At 44.0% G+C, this 18,810-nt stretch overlaps 1 protein-coding gene across 1 annotated transcript in view; it reads left to right on the top strand.

Annotated features, from left to right (window-relative positions):
* PGM5 (phosphoglucomutase 5) overlaps nucleotides 1-13,596 on the top strand; it is a 203,249-nt gene extending 189,653 nt beyond the window's left edge. Inside the window, exon 11 of the mRNA XM_003121933.6 lies at nucleotides 12,108-13,596. Within this exon, the coding sequence (XP_003121981.4) occupies nucleotides 12,108-12,197 (90 nt within the window). The 3' untranslated portion in view covers nucleotides 12,198-13,596. The remainder of the gene's footprint in view (nucleotides 1-12,107) is intronic.

Consider the following 18,810-nt stretch of genomic DNA (forward strand, 5'->3'; position numbering starts at 1 on the left):
AGAAGAAGTCGTTATTAGAACTGACATGCCATCTAAAGGCATTCAATTCATATTTCTAAAAATATATATTTGTGCCAGCAAAAATATGAGATCATAGCATGGATCTGCTGGCCATGAATCTCCAGTTTGCATGCCCCAGTCTAGCCCCATGACAGTAGGTAAGGGATCCCTATTTCATATAAAGAAAATAAAGATTCACAGAGGTTCAGTAGCTTGCCCAAGCTTGCACAGCTCAGAAGGGGTACGACCAGGCAATTTGACTTGAGAATCCATGCTTGTAACCACCTTTCTGTATTGCAGCTTTAGAATAAGTAGCACATCTTATTATCAGTGTGATTTCACACCTGGCTATGCACCAGGGAAGCTTGTTAGGGTACACATTTCCTGCCTGGTCCCTCGATTCACTGAAACAGCATCTCCATGGTTGGAGCCCACAACAGCATCCCCAGGTGGTTCTTACCTCATCCCCAGCTAGCAGTTTGCTGATCAATCTTTGGGAGACTTCTGTTGATGCTTTTCAGCCATTTTTCAGGAACAAGGCTTTCTGGGATCTATCCTGAGAAAGCCAAGCTGAGTCACATTATTGTCCAAACCTAGTTTTTAAAAAATGACTACTGATAACCTAGACTTTGGCTTCAAAAGAGGAGGCAAATAGCTACAAGGGAGTTCTTTGAGAATGTGAGCTGGATAGTGGTTCTTTTTTTTTTTTTTTTTTTTTTTCTTTTCTTTTCTTTTAAACCTCTACCTTCCATCTTGCAATTATATGTCTGCTAACAGTTTTGCAGGTGGTGGTAGGGGGTGGGTGCCTATGGTTTCCTTCTAAACTGGCAGGTATATTCCATATCAGGGAAACCTTCATAGTCCACTGTGGAGTTAACCAGGGGAGAAAATGTTGAAGACATGATAGGGACATTGGAGGTAGGCAGAAATTGTGGTAATCTGAATGAATTAGTCATTTCCCATGCTTTTGCAGTGTTGTCTGTGGCAGACAGGGAGATAGATGAAGAGGAGAAAGAAGAAAAGGGAAAGAGTGGCCAGGGGAGCAGTTTTATGAAACTGCTGTAAGCTGTGAACACTTGCAGGTTGGTCTGTGTTTGCACTACAGGACAATGAAAGGCCACCAAGATTCTGCTTGATGCCTTTGAGCTGTGCCCTCAGATGCTGGCCAGCATGTCTGTTTTCTTTCCTTCTCCAGCCCAACAAGATACTTCTTGGTATGGAACCAAGCATGGCTCCAATTTGAATAAATAGGAAAACTGGCTTCATGACTCTATTGCTTTATTTTGAATTTGCAACTAAGTGCTTCCTTTCGTCCCCTGAAATCCCAAATCCATTGCAAAAGTGGGGTGGGTGGAGGAGAAGGAGGCCAGTCTGCCTGGTCACTGTGGTTTTTGTTAAGTTCTTCGCTGTGTTCCCAAAATGCTGGTTTAGTTTCTGCTTTGATTAGACTTCTTTGGGAGTATTTTATCCCTTATATCCTAGAATGGCTTTCTCCCCCTCAGAAGGAGCTTTTGCCGAGGCCTATTTTCTAACAAGATAGATGGGTTCCCTCGGGGGTTGGGCTTGAAATTCAGATTTATCATACTCTGTATTTTTCATACTCTGTATTTTGGTTAATTATCATTTTTCATACTCTACATTTTGGTTAATTTTAGGTCCCTTTGGGATCAAGATAGACAGGTAGATTTATTCCATGAAAAGAGTGTTAAAGTTAGGAGCATGGTTGTTTATATTGTAATAAAGACCAAAATGTTTGCCATGCTTAGCATTTTCACTTACATTTAGCAAAAAAAAAAAAAAAAAAAAAAAAGAGGTATTTTATTTTCCCTTCAGGAACAGTTTTTCTTGTAGATACTTCTCAAATATGATTTGAAATAGCTAGTCATCTTTGTTACCTAAAATCTTGGCACCTGTAAACAGGGCCACATCTAGCCTCTAGGGCACCTTTGTGCAAATTAGAAAAAGGCTCCCCTCTCAAGAATGCACAGGCAAGATGCAGCCACTTGCCAGGATGCCTGGCTGGCAGAGAGGAGCTCGCATAGATTTCCACCCATACTTACTGCTTTGGGCAGGACCCTTATAAAGTGGTCCCGATGGTTAGTTACAGGTCCGTGTACTTTGCTCTCTCCGTTACATTGTGTGCATGTTCAGGAATTTTTTTTTTTATCTATTATCTTTTTAGGGCTGCACCAGAGGCATATGGAGGTTCCCAGGCTAGGAGTCAAATTGGAGCTATAGCTGCTGTCCTGCACCACACCCATAGCAATACCGAGTCCAAGCTACATCTGTGACCTACACAATTCAAGGCAATGCCAGATCCTTAACCCACTAAGCAAGGCCAGGGATTGAACCATGTCCTCATGGATTCTAGTCGATTTCTTAACTGCTGAGCCACAGCAGGAACCCTGTTCAAGATTTGAAGGGCACTGTAACAAAAACTTTCTCCAGTGTTGGGATGTATTGGAAACAAAGCCAGGGGACACCTCCAAGTTTATAATCAAAGTGGGTATGGGTTGCTCTACAAATACTAGGATGCAAGAAACATCACCTTTCTGTATTGTATAAATCAAACTATCCCGAACTCCCCTCTTAATTGGCCAGAATCTCAGCCATGGCCATCTGGGGCTCCTTCCCTTTTCCAGATCATACACAATAGCTCAGAGGGGATGGTGCTGGGAGTGGGCACATGCTGCCCTGAAGGAGAGTGCAAGGCTCTGAGGTGGCCATCGCCTCTGCGTGTTATCACATCCTCTGTCTACGGCCCTGCCTTGAGCAGGGGCCAGGGGCACAGGCTGTTTTCCCAGGTGGTCCTTCCTACGGCCCACGGGCCATCCTTTCAGCACGTCCCTCCCTCCTTAGCGGTGTTCCATCCAAGAGGACTCCCACTCCCACCATTTCCAGAACTCAGAGTCCTTCTCCCTTTACTGCACTTCTGGGTTGGACGGTTTTCCTTTTCTTTGAGCTGTGGATTGTGAAGGCTTCACCCAGCCCTAGCTCCACAGGAGCACTTGGTGCTAATCAGAACCACCCAAGTACCTATTAACCCTTCATAGGCAGAGCAGTTCCTGGCTTCCACTTGGGTTGAGGAGGAGGAAGTTGAGGGACCTCATGGACAGTTTCATCTTTTCCTGGTGAATCTTCCTGATGAAGGGGGTGCAACAGCACAAAGTAGTCTCTCAGCAGATCACCCCCTGCACTAAACTCTCGAAACAATATCCCCAGCCCACCCTCCGTTTTTTAGCATCTCTTATAGGCAAGACATGTAATATTGTGAGGGAAACAGACACATTTAAGAACAATTTCGCCTGCTAGTCGCTTAGAGTTTAGTTGAAGTGTGGTAGAAGAAAGAAAAGAAAAAGCCTACAAATTCTTGTCATCAGAATAAAAAGGAATCAGCAGAGAAGCACGTGAGGGGGTCAGAGAGTGGAGGGTTCCTCCCAGGGAATGTCAGAGAGAATTCATGAAAAAGGCCTTGAAGTGTGGCTGACATTGCAACATCAGTCCAAAATGAAAGAACAACACACGTAAAAGTGGAGAAGAGAGCCTGCGTGCAGGCTGCCCTGGGTTGAGAGGTTACCATTCAAGGGGTACAGTGGGGTGAGACAAAGAACAGGCAGAAGACTGAGGAGGAATTGTAGAAAGGAAGGGTGTGTTGATTGCCTGTGGGTGCCTGTGTAACAAATGACCAAAATTGGGTGACTTAAAGCCGTAGAAATTTATTCCCTCAGAGTTCAGAGGCCAGATTTCTGAAATCAAGGTGTCAGCAGGCACGCACTCCCCGTGGAGGCTCTGGACCAGGCTCTTCTCCTCCATCTTCCATCTTCTGGTGGCTGCAGGCATTCTTTGGCTTGTGGCCACATCTCCACCATCTCTGTCCCCATGCTCACATCACTTTCTCCTCTGTGTATGTCTACATCTCCCTCTGATGCTCCCTTATAAGGACTTCAGTGATTGTATGGAGGAGTTAGCTGGAAAACCCAGGCTACTCTCATCTCAAAATCTTTCACTTCATCACATCTGCAAAAACCCTGCTTTCCAAATAAGGTCACATCCACAGATTGCAAGGAATATGACATGATATCTTTGGGGGCCAAGATTTACTATTCTGCCTACCAGAGAGAGTAAGATCCAGCTATCAAGAAGCTGACAGCCATGATGAGAGAGGCAGATTGAAGTCTTGGGAAGACATCCAGCACTTTTGTGTTAGGGTTCCTACAAGTGCACTCTGGTAAGCTTGAGAGCAATTAGCAGACTCCCACTAGCCAGGGGTCATAGGGGACCTTGTTAAAGGAAGGAGCCATGGGATGAGAAGCGGGGTAGGGTGGAGAGCTATTATGGAAATAACAGCAGCAGGTTTGGCAACTCTTTGGATGTGGGGGAAAGAGAAAAAGACTCACCAAAGAGCATGTCCAGCCCAGCTGATGGAGAGCTTGATGGGCTCTGTTAGTAGCAGAAAGGGGAAGGTGATGCTATGAGCTGATTAGGTGGGGAAAGTAACTTCAATTTGCAAGACATTTAGTTTCATAAGGAAAAACACTTTTTCTCATTGATGGTAGAAAGCTGGATAATGATGGCTCCTCAAAATGATCCAAGAAAAACATACTCTGGGTGTGTTTATTTTATTAATGTGATTTCATTTTAATTTGTTTTAAAACATTGATTTATTTTAGTGTAGAAAGAGACCAAAAGTAGCTGAAAAAACCCAAGAACAGGGCTGGGTCTCAGACGCTAGACTTTGAGCAAGTTGTTAATTTCCGTCCACTTGGCAGGAGTTAGTGGATCTTTATTTTTGAGATGATTGGGATCCATGCCATCCTTTTCTCTCTACCAACTCATTATTATTTCCCTCTGCGCTCTTTAGTTTCTATTTCTCCTAGGTTTTTTTTTTTTTTCCTAATTTGGACTTTTTCATCTTTCTCAAGCTCTGCTTTCTCATAATCCTGGATTAACCATGGTGCCTTATGCCATGAGGTTTATATTTGTTTTATATATACCTATTTATTTAGCTCCCACTGCTAACTGCCTTATTCTTTTATGACTTACCAATTTAAATCCCAAGGGAAAAAAATCTGATTAGCTGAGTTTTGCTTCACTCCTGGTCCAATCAGCTATGGTCAGGGGGTGGGTTCACTTGATACAAACACAAACACCTGGTCCATAGCTGGAGCAAGGCATTTGACAGGCACATTAATGAGCATACCTTAGAACAGTGGTTCTCAAGGTGTGGTCCCTGGACCAGCAGCATCAGCATCACCTGGAACTTGTTAGGCAGATTCTTGGGCCCTCCCATCAGCAACTTCAAGGGAGGGGACCAGTAATCTGCATTTTTTTAGACCCTCCAGGTGATTCTGATGCACACTTGAGTTTGAGAACTGCTTTAGGCGAAGCAAACAGCACATGGACTGAATACATGTATAAATGAAATCATGAAAGAAAGGTGGGTAATTTTTTTTATTATTATTTATTAGGGCTGCACTGGCAGCATATGGGAGTTCCCAGGCTAGGGGTCGAATTGAAGCTGCAGCTGCAGGCCCACACCACAGCCACAGCAGCCAAATCCAAGCTGTGTCTGCAACCTACACTGCAACACCGGATCCTTAACCCACTGAGTGAGGCCAGGGATTGAACCTGCATCCTCAAGGATACTACTTAGGCTCCTTATGACTGAGCCACAGCCAGAACTCCAAAGGCAGTTCATCTTTAACTCGAGGAGGTGTGTTAATGCAAGTTGCCCTTAAGCATCAGGAGAATGCGGCATTTGTTATGAATCTCTATTTTATGGATGCCAGAAGATCAGTGCTTTGATGTTGTTGAATGATCTGTGTTCTCTGGGTTTTAGTACCTGCCTCAAACCACCAACTAGGATAAGTACTGCCTTCGCCACATGGATACTTCTCTGACACTCCTAATGCACAATCCTTATTCAGACCAGCCAAGCCCTGGGCTCCCTGCACAAATTCTAACCAGTCTTACTTAAGTGATTGTGTTTCTGGTTAGCGTTTTGTTTTTCTCTAAAAAAAATCAGTTAACTGTTTACTTTGAGTTTTGTGACATTCAGATCATTTACACCTCTCCTGTCTGTTGCAGGTCAGGGCAAGAAGTTCATTTGCTAGGGGTCTCTTTTTATAGCTCTAATTTACATGAACGTGAATCTAAACAGCATCATAAAGCGAGAGAGAAGATGGAAAATGAAAGGAGAAACCTTCTCTGTCCCTCCAGGGGGTATGAGCAGGTTAAACCCTAATGCAGAGCCGGGCTGAGGGTGAGGTTAGCAGAGTACAAGATGTAAAGAGGTACCAAAAATTCAATAATCAAGATAAATATTGTAATGCAGTAAATCAAAAGGAATCCTCCCAAAATCCATGATAAACAAAGTATCAACATTTTAAATAGAGCCTGGGTTTCATTTCCCTCTTTAGCCTGATAGGCTTATGACTCAAGATGACAGCAAAATACACCCAACCCCCAAGTGGAGGAAGAATGCTGGAGCCACAGTGTGGAATGGATGCCTTGCTGTTCTTACTCTCGAGTGTAGAAAAGCTATGTCAAGCCCTGAAAGAAGTACTGGAATTAGAAAAAAGATGCTATGTTTCTAATGGATTATCATTTCTATTAGTTATTTCTTTATTCACGAAGAGTCATCTTGGAGATTCTTTTTTTTTTTTTTTTTTGTCTTTTTAGGGCCGCAGCTGCGGCATATGGAGGTTCCCAGGCTAGGGATCGAATTGGAGTTGTAGCTGCCGGCCTTCGCCAGAGCCGCAGCAACGCGGGATCTGAGCCATGTCTGCGACCTACATCACAGCTCACAGCAACGCCGGATCCTTAACCCACTGAGCAAGGGCAGGGATCAAACCTGCAACCTCATGGTTCCTAGTCCGATTCGTTAACCACTGAGCCACGACGGGAACTCTCAATAATACTGAATTTTTACTGTCATATTTCTCTTTAGAAATCACAACTTTGGTATACATGAATCCCAGGGACTCTTCTCATATCATCACCTATCATCATGGGAAAGAGAGGGGGAGATTAATTTTCCTGAGGCAATTGGAAAGGCCCTCAGATTGGGGAGTGAAAGAGGACTGAAGAATGAGATGCCTGCAGACATGAGATTTCTGAGGAGGAACTGGACACAGTGCTTGAGAAGCAGAGAGAAGCCCGAGATAGTCTAATTTGGTTCTTTCATGTCACTGATGAGGGGACTGAGCCCAGAGAGGAGGCGTGCTTGGCCCAGGATCACATGTCTGTTCCGCGGCTGAGCTGAGAGGAGAATATAGAGATTCCTCTTCTACTGCTCTTTCCATGAGGCAATTCTGAATATGAGATCCGTGAATGACAAGGAAAAAACAAGCGGATAAAATAAGCCTAAGGGGAGGGCTAGGAGAAAGAGTAGGACTGTCATCACACTGCCCCAGACAAGTCCCATGTCACATGAGGGGTTAGAGAGGACTGGCTGGCCACTCCTACTGACCAAGAACAGGTAGAGAGTGGGGAGAAGAGCCTTCCTGGTTTTGTGAATTTATCAGAATTTCCAAGACGGAGTTTCCATGGTAGCTCAGTGGAAAAGAAATCCAGCTAGCATCCATGAGGATGTGGGTTCGATCCCTGGCCTCACTCAGTGGGTTGGGGATCAGGCAGTGCTGTGACTGTGGTGTGGGCTGGCAGCTGCAGCTCCAATTCAACCCCTAGCTTGAGAGCTTCCAGGCCCTTTACGAATGACCACAGAAGTCTCTACCTGTCTCATCATTTTCTTTTCATCAAACTGATAGAGCATTCTTTTTTTTCCACCAGTATTTATCCAGTGCCTCCTAAGTAGCAGGCACTTCTCTAGCTCTAAATGAGACAAAATTCCTGTCCTCGTGGTGTGATCATTCATTTTAGAGCATACATTCTATGTATACATACACATAGTCAAGCAAGAAAAAAACATTTTAGTTTATGATCCTTAAAGTAGACTTGAAGCTCCCATTTCACAAGGCTGGCAAAAAATTCAAACTTAGACACTTTTAGGGATCCCTTCCAGAATTCCCTAGGGTCCTACAAACATCTGAAGACTTTCTGGGTTCCTGGAAAATGTGTGAAAGGACCCTAATAGTGTTCAGTCCATGTTGATCATCACTGAATGTTCTTCTTCCCAAATTCTCATGGTCTATTGAACACAGATGGCTCCACAGCTTCTGAGTCAGGTTGGCTAGGAGCTCTTTGCTCAGGGGAGGAGTTCCCATGTTCAAGGTCTTCCTCTTAGGGAGTTTCCAAAAAGGTGTTTTCTTCCTTTAAGTTTCCCTAATGACCATTGAAGCCTTCTTCTCTGACATGGTCAGGATAAGGGACACATGTATTCATTACTACAGAGAGTTAAAAGAGCTAATTAAATGTTTTCATATCTTGACCATTCTGTTTTTAGCACCAAACGTATAAACATATGTTTATTTGCCAATCTTTTAATTATGACCCAAGACCTTTTCTTTGAATATGAGCATACTGTTTGGTGTTGTGATTATCTTTCTTTAAAAGATTCCCACTCACAATTCACCATCTGTAATACTCACTTTAAATTTCTTTATTGTCAGTGGGAACATAATGCCATTTGTGAGACAATCTGAAAAAAAAAAAGAATTTTCTCTACTTTTAAAAATTCTCCCCAATATTTTACAGTATATCACTCATATCTAATTCGACAGGCTAATTGCCATTATCTAATTCTTTCCAAACCATTTAAGTTAATTTTCTTTTTCTTTTTCTTTTAATTTTGTCTTTTTAGGGCCCCACTCATGGCATATCGCAGTTCGCAGGCTAGGAGTCAAATCAGAGCTGCAGCTGCTGGCCTACACCACAGCAACGCCAGATCCAAGCCACCTCTATGACCTACACCACAGCTCACAGCAACACCTGATCCTTAACCCACTGAGCAAGGCCAGGGATTGAACCTGCATCCTCATGGATACTAGTCAGATTCATTTCTGCTGAGCCACACCAGGAACTTCCTAAGTTAATTTTTGTAGAGGGAACCCTTCCTTTTATTCTCACATTTCCCTGCTTTACATATAATTTAATAATTTCATAGTTTCAGTAACAAGTACTACAGGCATTAAAAGATTTAGGAACAAACTTAACTGACTCCCAATAAGCACTTAACTCAACTGCTAGAGGCAGAAGGAGGCAAGCATATTAGTGATCTCTTGGTCACAGACAGCCAATGTGCTGTGGGCATGAGTTGGGATGTTTTACAGAAGAAATGAGAAGCGCAGGTCCATCTGTAGAGTTCAGCAGAGGTCAGTTAAGAGAACATTTGCAGTGTTTACAGCATCATTACAGCTCTGCTCCCCTACCCTCTTGCCAAGAGGTACCACCACTTAAATGAATGGAGTAGAAAATCTTGAACCTTGGAGCTTCTGGTTTCAAACAAAATAAGTCTTAATTTTTCACTTTTTGAAGTTTCCAATTGAATTTCATTGCATCTTCTTAAGTTAATTTTCACCCTTTAGGACCTCAAAGTGATTAATATTAGCGTTTTGGTGTTTTTGTTTTGGGGTTTTTTTTTTTGTTTGTTTGTTTTGTTTTGTTTTTTTACCATGCCCATGGCATGCAGAAGTTCCCAGGCCAGGGATCAAACCCATGCCACAGTAGTGACAATGCTGGATCCTTAACCCTAGGCCACCTGGGAACTAACTCTGATTTTAGCTTCATTCTCGTTCTCTGTCCTTGCTTTACTTCTTTTGCAGGTGTTAGTGCAGCATTAGCCCAAAAAGGGGGAGAAGAGAAGAGGGAAGAGAAGACAGGGAGAGGAGAAAGCTATAAGTCCAGTGTCTATCCAAAGGGGGTTCTTGGCTCTTAAAGAATCCAGGTGCTGCCATTTAGGCAGCATGTGAGATACAGCCTGGCTAAATGAGCCAGTGGGAAATTTTTATGGCCACCAGTTGGGTTATTAACAGGAAAAGACACCCTTCTGTTTCTATATATCACATTTATGGAACTGGGACCAGAGGGAAGCACCACATGCTTGTGTAGTTGTGAACTGGCTCTAGATTTTCATTGCTTTTCTGGCATCTAGTCACCTGGATAGAGTAAGAAAACTTAACATACATAAGCCATAAATTATTAAACTACTGGACTTGCTGCTTGAACAGTCTTTCCAAAGTACCACTCTGACAGTGTTACCTTTTAACTCAAAAAATCCCAACAATGGAGTTCCTATTGTGGCTCAGAGGTAATGAATCCGACTACTAACCATGAGGATGTGGGTTCAATCCCTGGCCTCATTCAGTGGGTTAAGGATCCAGCATTGCCATGAGCTGTGGTGTAGGTCACTGATTAGGCTCGGATCCTGCGTTGCTGTGGCTGTGGTATAGGCGGGCAGCGGCAGCTCCGACTCAACCCCTAGCCTGGGAACCTCTGAGTGCCACAGATGCAGCCCTAAAAAGGAAAAACAAACAAACAAAAAAGCAACATTTCCCTATCTCCCCTTGCCTAATTAATGAAATCCTTATACTTAGGAGTTCCTGTTGTGGCTCAGTGGGTTAAGAACCTGACTAGTATTTATGAGAATGTGAGTTCAAGCCCTGGCCTTGCTCAGTGGGTTAAGGATACGGCATTGCCGTGAGCTGTGGCATAGGTCACATTTTCGGCTCAGATCTGGCTCTGGTGTAGGTCAGCAGCTGCAGCTCCAATTCAACCCCAGCCTGGGAACTTCCATATGCCCCAGGTGCAGCCATATAAAGACAGAAGGAAAAAAAAAAAAAAAAAAACCCTTACATTTCACCCTGATGTTTAGGTCCAAAATCATACTTCATCCTGGCGTTTAGGTCTGCCCTGTGTCCACAGTCCACTCAGGACACACTGGACTGCTTGTGTTTCTGGTGCCCTAGGTGTTTGCTTGGATTCTTGCTGTCTTATTCCTCCATTCCTGTGTCTATTAGGAATAGGTGACATTTTCAAGTTACAGAATCTCCCTCTCCCCTCCAAAAATACAAGTTTTCTTTTCCTCCATATGATACCTTTTTTGCCAGTATTTCCCAAACTTCTTTTTTTGCCAGTATCCCTAATTAGTATTTGTCTTTAAATGAACTCATTTTGTTTTCACCTAAATCTCTACTGATTATAGAAAGTTTACATCAGTACTCTCCATGGAAAAAATAGTATCCCTTGATAAACTCCCCTGGTAAATAAAATTCACCATCAAAATAAATTCAGTCAAAACATACAATGATACCACCTTCTATCTAGATTAACTCTTATCTGAGGCATGCTGTGTCTTTGTAAAAATCTTAAAAATTGGCAGCAAATAGATTTTTTTTTACTTGATAAAATTACAAGGGTTGGAGAAGAATGGAAAATAGGGTGACTTCTCAGTGTTTTGGTGCCATGTCCATCTTGTACTACTCGCAGTCATCTTGAGTGATTCTTGGTGGGCTCCACACTTTGGAAACAGGCTGATTCCTATGAAATGATGAGCAGCTAAAGGGCAAGTTGTGATTCTCACTCCCCTTCATATCCTTAGCCTTTCTGAGAATCTATTCCTTAAGCCTCCAAACCTCCCCACCTCCTTCAAGGGGCAACTAAGGTGCTCTGAGAGCCACTGTGTTATATCATGGGGAGAAAAGAGTGGTTGTTTCTGCATCACCAGCTCATGGATTGGTCTGTTTTCTCTGAGACATCAAGAGAGTAGGTTCTTCAGGCCCATGGACTTGGGTGGAGAATGAGGGTTTTTTCTCAACTTCATGTGTGTATATACATATGTAGGGGGGTATACATGGTGGTGGGGAGAGAATGTAGCAGAGGAAGCCTGTGGGGTTTTCTGAACTCCCCTGATTCACAGAGCCCGCTTCCTTTAACACGCCAGTGCTCCTGTAGTTGGGCTGTGTGAGTTCCTCTCTTAGAGCAGTGTTTGGAGGAGCCAGATAAGACTTTGGAGATCACCCTCTCCACCTGCCCACTCCAGTCTCCTCTTATGGAAGAGAAAACCAAGGTCTAGAGAACAGGTGTCCTGCCTGCAGTGACTCGGAGCCACAAGTCAGAACTGAATCCAGATGCTTGCAACGGAAACCCATCACTGTGGCCCTCCTGTGACTCACCCGAGTTATTCACAGACTTTCTTCTTCCTTTTCCAGGCAGTGCTGAGCCCTCTCATAGCCATCGCGCTGAAAATATCCCAGATTCACGAGCGAACTGGCCGGAGGGGCCCCACTGTCATCACCTGAACGGAGGAAGACCACTCACCAAGCCAAAAGAGCGTGCTCGGCGGGGAACACTTCACTCATGCCTTCTTGCTACCTGTTTGTGCCTCTTACGACTTTGGAAAAAAAAAAAAAAAAAAAAGATGACTTGCTGGTGGGGGGTGGGGGTGGGGAGTAGGTGGGAAAATATCTGTTTTATTTGGGTTTTAATATCTCCAAATGCAACAAGGTCTTCAGTTTGTCTGTTAAAGCTGCACTGTCATTTGATAGCTGAGTTTTATCATAAGAGGGAACCTGTCCTTTCGAGAGAGAATCAGTGGGCTGGAATAGTCAGGGCCTCTGCATCATTGGTGACTGGTGAGAGAAGGTTCTAGAATAATGGAGGAGAGCACAGTGCCAGAAGTCAGTTGGCCCTAAGCCCCAGGTGCCCTGGGCAGACCCCAGAAGACTTTCCTCAGCACGGGGAAGATTTAACTTTTCATCCCAGGTCGGGTCTCCCACAGGTGAACATTGTAGGTGTTCTAATAGCCCACCTCATGCCCACCAACCTCCAGACAGTCATTCACCCTCATCGTGTCTCCAAAGTCCCTGTGCCACCTCCTCTCACATCTTCTAGAGCTTCCTACAAGTCACCATGCGCACATTCAACAAAACATATCAAAGGATGTTTTCCTCTCTTATTTTGTAAATAATATTAGCTATTAAGCTGGCTGCATCCCTTCAGATTCAGCCATTCATAAGCAGGTGGGAGGTGGTTTCTTAGCAGGACTCTGTGAATGAAGGCCGGACATTTTCAGGCCCTTCCTTGATTATGTCTCACGGGTTGATACGTGGGTTGATATTGATTCTTGCTGAGAAGACAAAATACCACCACATCAGCTATCTCTCTGACTTTCTCTCTGCTATCTTATCTTCCAAGGAGGGCCTGTCTTCATACTCGTGTTTGGACACAGTTCAGATCTTACTTATCATGGCTGTAAAAGGAGACAGTGAAATGCTGTAAAAGTAGGCCATAAAGGGGATGCTGGCAGAAAACCATATTGCTTTTCTTTTTGGTGGTACAGTGGTGGGCCTGATGAAATGGGGGCAGGGGGCAAGCAGAGGGTCACAGTTGGCTGTCTCAGCCCAGAAGAAGGATATTGCAGCCCTGACAGCCTCCGCAGCCCCGCAGCCAGAGCCCTGGTGCTTGGGACCTGTTTGCCTATGTTTTGCTGCCTTGGGAACGGCACTCATTATCGTGTCATTGGCACAGATGACGTGGTGCGCTTTGACCGTTAAGCAATGTGTTATTGCTGTAGCCAAGATTAGGGCAAGCAGGGAAACCTTCCCAGCAAGGTATTTGTTTCCGTTTTCTATGCTTCTGTCAGAAACCTGCTAGGACCTTTAGTAGCCAATAAAAAAGAAGTTTCTGATTTCAACCTTATGTAAGAATTGTGGATTTTTGCTTCTTTGCTTATTGGTTTGTGTTGCTATTTAAGAAACTCTTCTGAGAAGTCTGCTTTTCAGAACACTTGCAAGGGCTGGTTTTGGTGACCATGACCTTGCAAATTTAGCAAATAAATGGAACAGAGAAGGCAGAGTGCTCAAACCTGCCTTTAGGTGTCAGAAGAAACGAATGTGGCATCTAATCTTTCATCATAAGTATCTTCATTTCAAACTAACAGGAGAATGGCTTTGAGCTGAGATTCTGGGGAACCAGTTGTGAAATGGATCAGCAATGAGTACAGCTTGCCTTGTTGTTATCATCTTTAAAGTAGAGGTCCAGGATGGTTAGCATGATTAGATGCACTCTTAGGCTTGGACAGCTAAGCTTATTTTTTCTCAAATTTTTTTTTTCTCAAGTTACTGAACTCTTTTTAATGTCCAACTTTGAGGTCCAAATATAAATTAATCCTCATTTTAAATCCCATTTCTTTATATCAGTATGGAGCCATGTGTGTCCAGTAGCCCTAATATATGTTCATTTATTCAATCAGCGAACACTTGTTGAACAACTATTCCATGCAGAGTCCTGGTTTGGGTGAAGAAAACAGATGCATAAAACATTATTCCTTGAGTTTCCGTTGTGGCTCAGTGGTTAACGAATCCAACTAGGAACCTGAGGTTGCGGGTTTGATCCCTGGCCTCTCTCAGTGGGTTAACGATCTGGCGTTGCTGTGAGGTGTGGTGTAGGTCGCAGATGCAGCTCAGATCCCATGTTGCTGTGGCTGTGACGTAGGCCAGCAGCTACAGCTCTGATTTGGCCCCTAGCCTTGGAACCTCCATGTGCTATAGGTGTGGCCCTGAAAAAAAAAATTCCTGCTCCTGTGAGTTTATAGTTTGGTAACAAGAGACTATGGCATACATGCAGAAAGAGTGAAGTAAATATGAAAGTTACAGTAGTGGCACAAGCAACCCGCTGTGGGAATACACAGAAAGATTGACTCAGAGATGGTGGAAGGTACTAAGAACTTAAGGGATTTCCCAAAGAGTGGAGTTTCCTGGGCCTGGTAACCATGTATATGATTTCACCAGGTGTGAATGTAATAAGAACACAAAGAGTTGAGAGGTAAGATGGCTGGAGAGGAGGCTTGCTTTGGATCTAGTGAGAGGTTGGCTTGGATGAGTGGGATTGAAGCAGCGTTATAAATACCAGGCAAAGCAAATGCCTGGGCCCAGCTATGGAAAGAAGCAGCTGCACAGCCACCTATTTTTACAGAGCTTTTTTCTCAGCGAGGTTGCCAGAGGGAAGGTCCCGCCTGGAGTGTCTCAGGACACTGCCTCCCTCTGGAACTTGCCCAAATTCACATTGCAAAAGGGTGATTTCTGCATTATGTAGAATCCAAGCTTCTCTTGCTGAATTTTACATCTTCACCTCCTCTTCCCTTATACTTGGGAGAGGTGAAAGACTGCAAATCTCTCTTCTGCAAGGAATGTTCCTTATGTTCCTAAAGATGGAGCTGTGCCAATCTATCTTAAGACCAAATACCATGAAGATGTCCAGGAATGTCCTGGGACCCACAGAAGACAATCAGAAGGGACTATGGATAGAGCATGGCAACTGTCATGGCCAGTCTTGTGATTGGCTAACATTGAGGGGTTCACTCATTCACCATGTGCCCCCAGATCAGTGACAAGCAACAGTGTATGTAATGCAGTGGTTCCCAAGCAGGGCATTGCCACTACCCAACCGGGGCATTTAGTTAGAGAGGCATTTAGTGAGAGGGGACTAAAGATGTGAAATATCCTGCCAGGTGTTACCCAGTCCCTGAGATCAAAAAGTTGTTTTATCTCATCTAAGATTTTTGAATTTATTACCTGACCTTGAGAATGGTAGACAGCTATTATTAAAATAAGATCATTTATCAATCTTATTAATCCAAGGCACAACCTACATCTGCTGTGTTCTTGGGATAAATAGTTCTGCATGGTGTTCCAGGCTGAAGGGCTTAGATGACATGAAGGCTTTCTGCACAGGAAGCCTCAGACTGATGACCACCAGTCCTTTGGAGGCACAACAGGCTGACAGTTGGCTGAACGGAGCCAGTGTTCTCTGCTGATGTTACAGGAGATGACAGGGATAATGGTGCAGTGACTCCTGATTGGCCAGCATGGCTCAGTGTAAGGCCTGGGATTTACGCTGACAACACATCCATCAGCTGTGGCGGGTGTGGGGCATTTGAAATGCACCTTCGGGAACTGATAATGACCTAACAGATGACTCCATCTTATTGATCAACATGGGTACTCCCGAAACACGTGGCCCCTGATATCCCTGACACCTGCCTTGATGAGATTTACGCTCCTGAGTGGAGAAGGGGCCAGAAATCATGTGCCTTTGGAAATGATGTAACTGACTGTAGATCAGCCTTTGGCCCTTCAACAGTTACAAACAGCAAGAGATTATCTGAGGCGGCAGAGCTTAGCGGAATGCCTACTCCACTCGGACCGGCTGGAGTCTTCATCAGCAGATGGCTCATGTGGTTGACAACTAACTTGGTATGTGAATCAGTCTAAGTTGTCATAGACCATTATAGAGTATGGTGAGGTGGTGTGGTATAAACCCATGTGTTTATCATCTTTCCATGTCTCTTAGCACCTAGCAAGTGCCTTGCAAAATAAGTGAGCTGAGGAGATACCTCACCAAAGACTGTATGTTTAAGTACTTGAAGGATGGATGGGATTGTCAGTAAAAGCACTTGTGAGTTTTTGAGTGGAGGGATCAAAAATATATCCACTATATCTCAAATATGCAAAGGATGCAGCACAACGTATTCTATAACTGCCCTTGTCATGCTCATCTCCGGGGCAGAGTGGGGGGAGAGTACTGTATACTTGCTACTTAAAGAGACGTGATAAGATTAAAATGCCGGAGAGCCACCACCATGGAGAATTTCCCTTTGCTGTTGACATGTGAGCCCACTGTTCATATTTGAGAAGAGGGAACAGGCAAATACTGCAATGGAGGTTTGCGTCTTTTCCACTTTCTCATAATCTAGTTGCCCTCCTGCATGGAGTCATAGTTCTCAATCCATCATCGTTAATTTTATCATAAACTTCAGGAGGAAGAGGGGATACAATGTCTCTTTCCCCTGAGTGAAACCTCTAGGAGTGGCCACTTCTGACTTCCTTTTTTCTGCTTTTTAGGGCCATACCTGTAACATATGGAAGTTCCCAGGCTAGGGGTCAAATCAGAGCTACAGCTCTCGGCCTACATCACAGCCACAGCAATGCTGGATCCAAGCCACATCTGCGACCTCCACCACAGCTCATGGCAATGCCAGATCCTTAACCCACTGAGCAAGGCCAGGGATCAAACTTGCATCCTCATGGATTCTAGTCAGCTTCATTAATTGCTGAGCCACAAGGAACTCCCTGTCTGACTTCTAAGTGGGTTTTAGTTGCTGGGCTTCTCTCTCAGAGGCAGGATTTGCTGTGGGTAATAACCGTGTTCTTGATGCTTACTGCAGAGTATATTTCTTTTTTTTTTTTTAAAGGCAATAAATCCCTATTAGTAGTGTTTCTTTTCAAAAAGCACCTGGCTTATTTTCTTAATCAATAGTTTATGTTCAATAATGTTAGGCTTTGCAGAAAGATTAACTCACTTGGATGCTGTTAGGTCCACATGGAGAATAAAACTTTGACTTATGATCCTCTACTAATTTTTTTCTGATACAAAACAACAAAAAAACAGGATAGTTTAAGTACAAAATTTATTGAAGTAAAGAAATTAAAACAATTTTCTCATGTAAACCACAATTTGTCTCACATGACTACCAGGAGTTGGAAAAACCATCTATTACAAATTCAAACTCTGGATGAAAGCCCAGTGATGGAGCTTGTTCACGTCAGTGAATGCACTCAGATCCCAAGAAAATGTCAAGATGACCATCTCAGCAGAGGTATAGAAAGAGATGACAAGAGAGAGATAATAAATTGCCTTGCAAATAAATGAAGACCTTCCTGTTGGACAATCATGAGTGACTTTCCTATCCAGTTATGCTCTTGATGTCCAAGATTCAAATCACAGATGCCCCAAATCTGCCTTTGTGTAAAAGAACCAGGATTTCCGTTTTTGGCTTCCTGTGTATTCATCAGGGTAGGCTTAATCTGAGCACTCTGCAGTAATAGGGAAGAGAGGCCACAGGGGCCCCCATCCCATCTCCCCAAGCCTTAACCTTTTCGAAAGTTCTTTGTCCTTCCCAGGACTGCCCCCAAGGCCTTCCTGTGCCCTTTCACCATAGGCTGTGTGTTATCTTTAGGAACCATCTTTCATCAAGAGGATAAGAATCAGATGAAAGGAAACTTCATCAGGAGGTGGGGGCCAAGCTCCAAGGCTGAAAACGTGGAGGGCTTATGTACATTTGGAGAGAGAAGCCAGCTTATTAACCTTAAAGCAAACTTTGCTGCCCCTCCAAGGACTCTAAGATAATGCTGCAATCCTGGTGCTCCAGTTCCCACTCCCTGAGGAGGGAGTCAGGTCCAAACAGCTCCCTGGGAGGAGGGATGTAAGACAGGATTAGCACAACCTTGCACAAAGCAGTGAAGTAAATGTGTCTTTCTTTCCATGGCCCTCTGTGGACCCTTCTTCTCCCTCCTGGGAATAACTATATGTTGCTGGAAGAGTTTCTTCTCAAAGTCCCAATTTATGCATCTGTAAAATGGGAATAACCATAGCACTTACCTCTGAAGACTGTAAGGAGGGCTAAATAGAAAGCATAGAAAGTTCACAGCACAGAGCCTGCCATGTGAAAGGCATTCCATAGTTGTTAGATGTTAATCCCAGCATAAATTCCTCACTTGATAGGGGAGAGAACTGAGGCCCAGAGAGATGAAGATTCTTGCTCAAGCTTTAAAGCATCAGGCTGCATCTCCTCCCACCACTCTGCCATCTGATTTGTCTTCTTGGATTAAAACATAAAAATTAGGAGTTCCCACCATGGCGCAGCGGAAACAAATCCAACTAGGAACTATAGAGTTGTGGGTTCGATCCAAGGTCTCACTCAGTGGATTAAGGATCCGGCGTTGCCTTGAGCTGTGGTGTAGCTTGCAGATGTGGCTTGGATCCTGCGTTGCTGTGGCTGTGGTGTAGGCTGGCGGCTGTATCTCCAATTAGACCCCTAGCCTGGGAAACTCCACATGGTGCAATGGTGCAGGT

The sequence above is a fragment of the Sus scrofa genome, chromosome 1 (assembly GCF_000003025.6).
Source record: "Sus scrofa isolate TJ Tabasco breed Duroc chromosome 1, Sscrofa11.1, whole genome shotgun sequence".
Lineage (NCBI taxonomy): Eukaryota > Metazoa > Chordata > Mammalia > Artiodactyla > Suidae > Sus > Sus scrofa.